Consider the following 3,513-nt stretch of genomic DNA (forward strand, 5'->3'; position numbering starts at 1 on the left):
TTGTTTTCTGTACACCATAATAAATTCTTCACAGTAACATTACTTAATGCTATGTAATTACTTCAGGCTCTGTTTGACTTAGACGGTAATTAGTGTGGCTATTTCTGATATACCGCAGTTTATCATCAACAATTTAGAATTTAGGACGTAACCTAATTTCAAGTTCTTAGGAGAAATACGGTAAAGTGAATTAATTTATTCCAGGCTCAAACAGCAAGTCAACCACTGAATAATAAATCAAAAATAAAGTCAATCTATTTACTCTTTGAAGGCGTTCGACAGACACATATTGGTGAGGGAAAAGGAAGGTCTTTGCCTGGTAGCATGTTTTAAAGATATTGCTGGAATTGATGAGTTAAAGGGGTAGTCAACAAAAAATGTCTTTACAATACCCACTAGTTTAGATAAAGCAGCAAAATACACCTGTTATTAATCTCAGGGGGTGGCCATTTTGTTACTTACAGTTGACTGAAAATGACCTCACAGTAGCTCAGTACTCAAGTAATGACCAATCATGGCTCAGCGTGCAAAAGTCACATGACAAAAATCAGAAAACAGGTGAGCCGTGATTGGTTGTTGCCTGAGCCCCGAGCAACTGTGATTTCATTTTCACTCGACAGCAAGTAGCAAAATGGCCTCCCCCTGAGATTGATAAAAACGGGTAGATTTTGCCATAAACTCATATGCCACGGAAGTAATATTAATCAGAATGCCGTGTTTGGACTGGTGGGGGCGCAAACCACATATTGACTTTTCCTATAAATTTGTAAAGTGTAATAAGTTTAGGCCTATTGGCTATTATGTTAGCATCTGCCTGGTAACTATTGTTAATTTTCAGTTTTAGTCCAGTTTCAATCACACTTGTTAATTTTTATCATAGTTAGTCAACCTCATCCCGTTTTTATTTAGTTCATTTTTAGTCGACTATAAATCTAGCATTTTATTTTAATCCGAGAAAACATTTTATTCATCTAGTTTTAGTCAACAAAAACTGTCAACGTTTTAGTCAAGTTTTAATCAGGACAATCAGTTTACCCCTGTATGTATATATTTTTTTGTCAGCAGATTATGTTCACCTTTTTCGAATCTAAAACTATTTCACATAAAATATTATCTCATCTTTTTGATGAAAAACAACTTCACATACAATTACAGTATATCAACAAGTGGCTACTATTGCTTCATGCTATGAGCTCGTAAATTAGCCAGCATTAGTTAGCGGTCGGATTAACATCATTGTTGGAACGCTATAGCCGTTGGCTTATTGTTACGTTATAACTATAATTTACTTCTTTCTTTTTTTTTTAAACCTTTCATCGTGAATCCACCTCTTGTCTGTTTTATGTGTTTGTGCATGTTGCACTCGCTAGCTGCATATTTGAAAGGGGTGTGTCACTGTGTGTCACATGATAGTGTCACAGTGACAGATTAGCAGAGACAAGAATTTACAAAATCTTATCATTTTCGTCTCGTTTTTGTTCATGAACTAAAATGTCCATAGATTTTAGTTAAGTTAAGTGAATTACATTTTCGTATCGTCTTCATTAGTCAACGAAAATGCATACTGAATTAGTCCCAGTTATTGTTTATTAATGAGGGTTTTAGTCTTGTCTAGTCTCGTTTTAGTCCGGTTAAAAATGTGCATTGACAAAAAAAAATGTTGTTACGTTTTTGTTGACGAAATTAACACTACTGGTAACAATAATGTTTGTATGATCATAAGCGGCCACGGTCTTTTCGATGTTGCAATAAGTTCCATTTCTAGTTCACAAAATAAAAACAAAAAAACACCAAAAGCCAGAGAATTAGCTAAACATTGACGAACATGTATCAGTGATATTGCAACATTAAAACCAATCAAGTGAGCATTAAGTCAGTTTAGAATGGTGTGACATTTGATTGGATCCCGAACACTCGTTCCATCACGCATATCCTGTCACCAAATAAAAACAGGATGCAGACGCAAAAGTATGAGGTAATATGAAGCCTGAAAAAGTGGCACAGCGAGAGAAAAGTGACGAAGCGTGACTGTAATGTGTTCCACAAAAACCTGGACCACACATCAGATGGCACTTAGAATACGCAAACATGGGCAAAGTCCTTGTCATATGATGAATTTGTCATTTGTATCTGAAAGTCTTGTCCAAATAATCAGTTCATGTTTAGCGGCAGCTGTCTAAATACACGCTGTCTCGATTGGCACCGCGCACACAAACGGGTCTTAACTTCTGCACTCGCTCTCTCCACGTCATCTCACCATTACGTTAGTGTCCTCTTGGCACAAACGTGGAAAAAAAATGCTGCTTAACTTTTCCTGGTGTGTGTTTTATTGGCTCTGTCTGAATCAGCAGGGGAATAAGCTACTGGATGTTGTAAAATGGAAAGGCATTCCCTCCTAAAAATCTGTGGGGTAACAGTCAGCTCGCTGCTAAACGACAGGACATTACATGCTGGGTATCGTTATCAACAGCCCTATAAAGACCCTCCAAATTATTCTTGGTGTTTCCTTAGAATTTTCCATTCCGTCTTTCATTTGACCACATACTGACATTAATAAGACAACCAAATTACAAGAGACAAGCCAACTTGTTAAATAGCCAACAGTCTGGAATGGAAAAGTATTTGCATTGCTGAATCCCCATTTATAGCGGGAGTTACTGTATAATAACCTAACACAAGTATACACTACTTTAACCCTTTAAAACAAAGCAGACCTGAACAACATACTGTATAAGTGGTTGTGTTTACCTTTAGCTCCAGGTATGAGGGAGTTGCTGCAGACTTGGGGAGATGCGGAAACATAGCATAATGCTGCCACAACACAAAATAAGAAGAACCCAGTTGTGTGTCTTGCCATCATGTACCAAAGGAAATTGTTGAGAAATATTGTGTGCCTACTGAGAGATGTAAGAAACGGCCAGCAGGTCGGTGCAGCACTACGAGCAGATCTCTCTCTCTCTTTCACACACATTCGCGCGCGCACACACACACTTGTTTACATGGGCTTATCAGCTCCTTGTCATATTGTCAAACAACACTTACCAGAGCCTGGCATCGCTCTGAGCTCAAGTCGCAGTAATTAACATAAAGCTTAACCAGCAACTTCTGGCCTTTATTCAATAATGTTAAAATCATCTATGGTGGACTGCTCAACTTTTCTTTTATGGTAATTAAAACACAGATGCATAATTCGCTTTTTGGCATCACCAAATCAAGAGAGTCAAACACTAAAAAACAAAACAAAAAAGCAACAACAAAAACATAATGGTTGAGGAACGATCCCACAACCTTCAGCATGGAAAGCAGCCACTGGTGTGTCCAAAAGGAGATTAAAAAAAAAATGGAAGTACAAGGACACCTGCGATATTTTGACACAGAGCAGAGTGGTTAGATTGGCTGTCTCCCAACCTGAAGGTTCGGTGATTGTTCCTCAACTGCTGAGAGGGTTTTTTGGGGGGAATATTTTACTTTCTTCCGAGTATAAAGTTTACTGTTTAGACTGGGACCGAATAT

At 37.8% G+C, this 3,513-nt stretch overlaps 1 protein-coding gene across 1 annotated transcript in view; it reads right to left on the reverse strand.

Annotated features, from left to right (window-relative positions):
• colec10 (collectin sub-family member 10 (C-type lectin)) overlaps window positions 1-2,929 on the reverse strand; it is an 11,580-nt gene extending 8,651 nt beyond the window's left edge. Inside the window, exon 1 of the mRNA XM_086079456.1 lies at window positions 2,749-2,929. Within this exon, the coding sequence (XP_085935582.1) occupies window positions 2,749-2,860 (112 nt within the window). The 5' untranslated portion in view covers window positions 2,861-2,929. The remainder of the gene's footprint in view (window positions 1-2,748) is intronic.
• Between the last annotated feature and the right edge of the window lie 584 nt (window positions 2,930-3,513).

The sequence above is a fragment of the Leptonotus elevatus genome, chromosome 6 (genome assembly GCF_054856555.1).
Source record: "Leptonotus elevatus isolate MCC_2025b chromosome 6, RoL_Lele_1.0, whole genome shotgun sequence".
NCBI classification, from domain to species: Eukaryota; Metazoa; Chordata; class Actinopteri; order Syngnathiformes; family Syngnathidae; genus Leptonotus; species Leptonotus elevatus.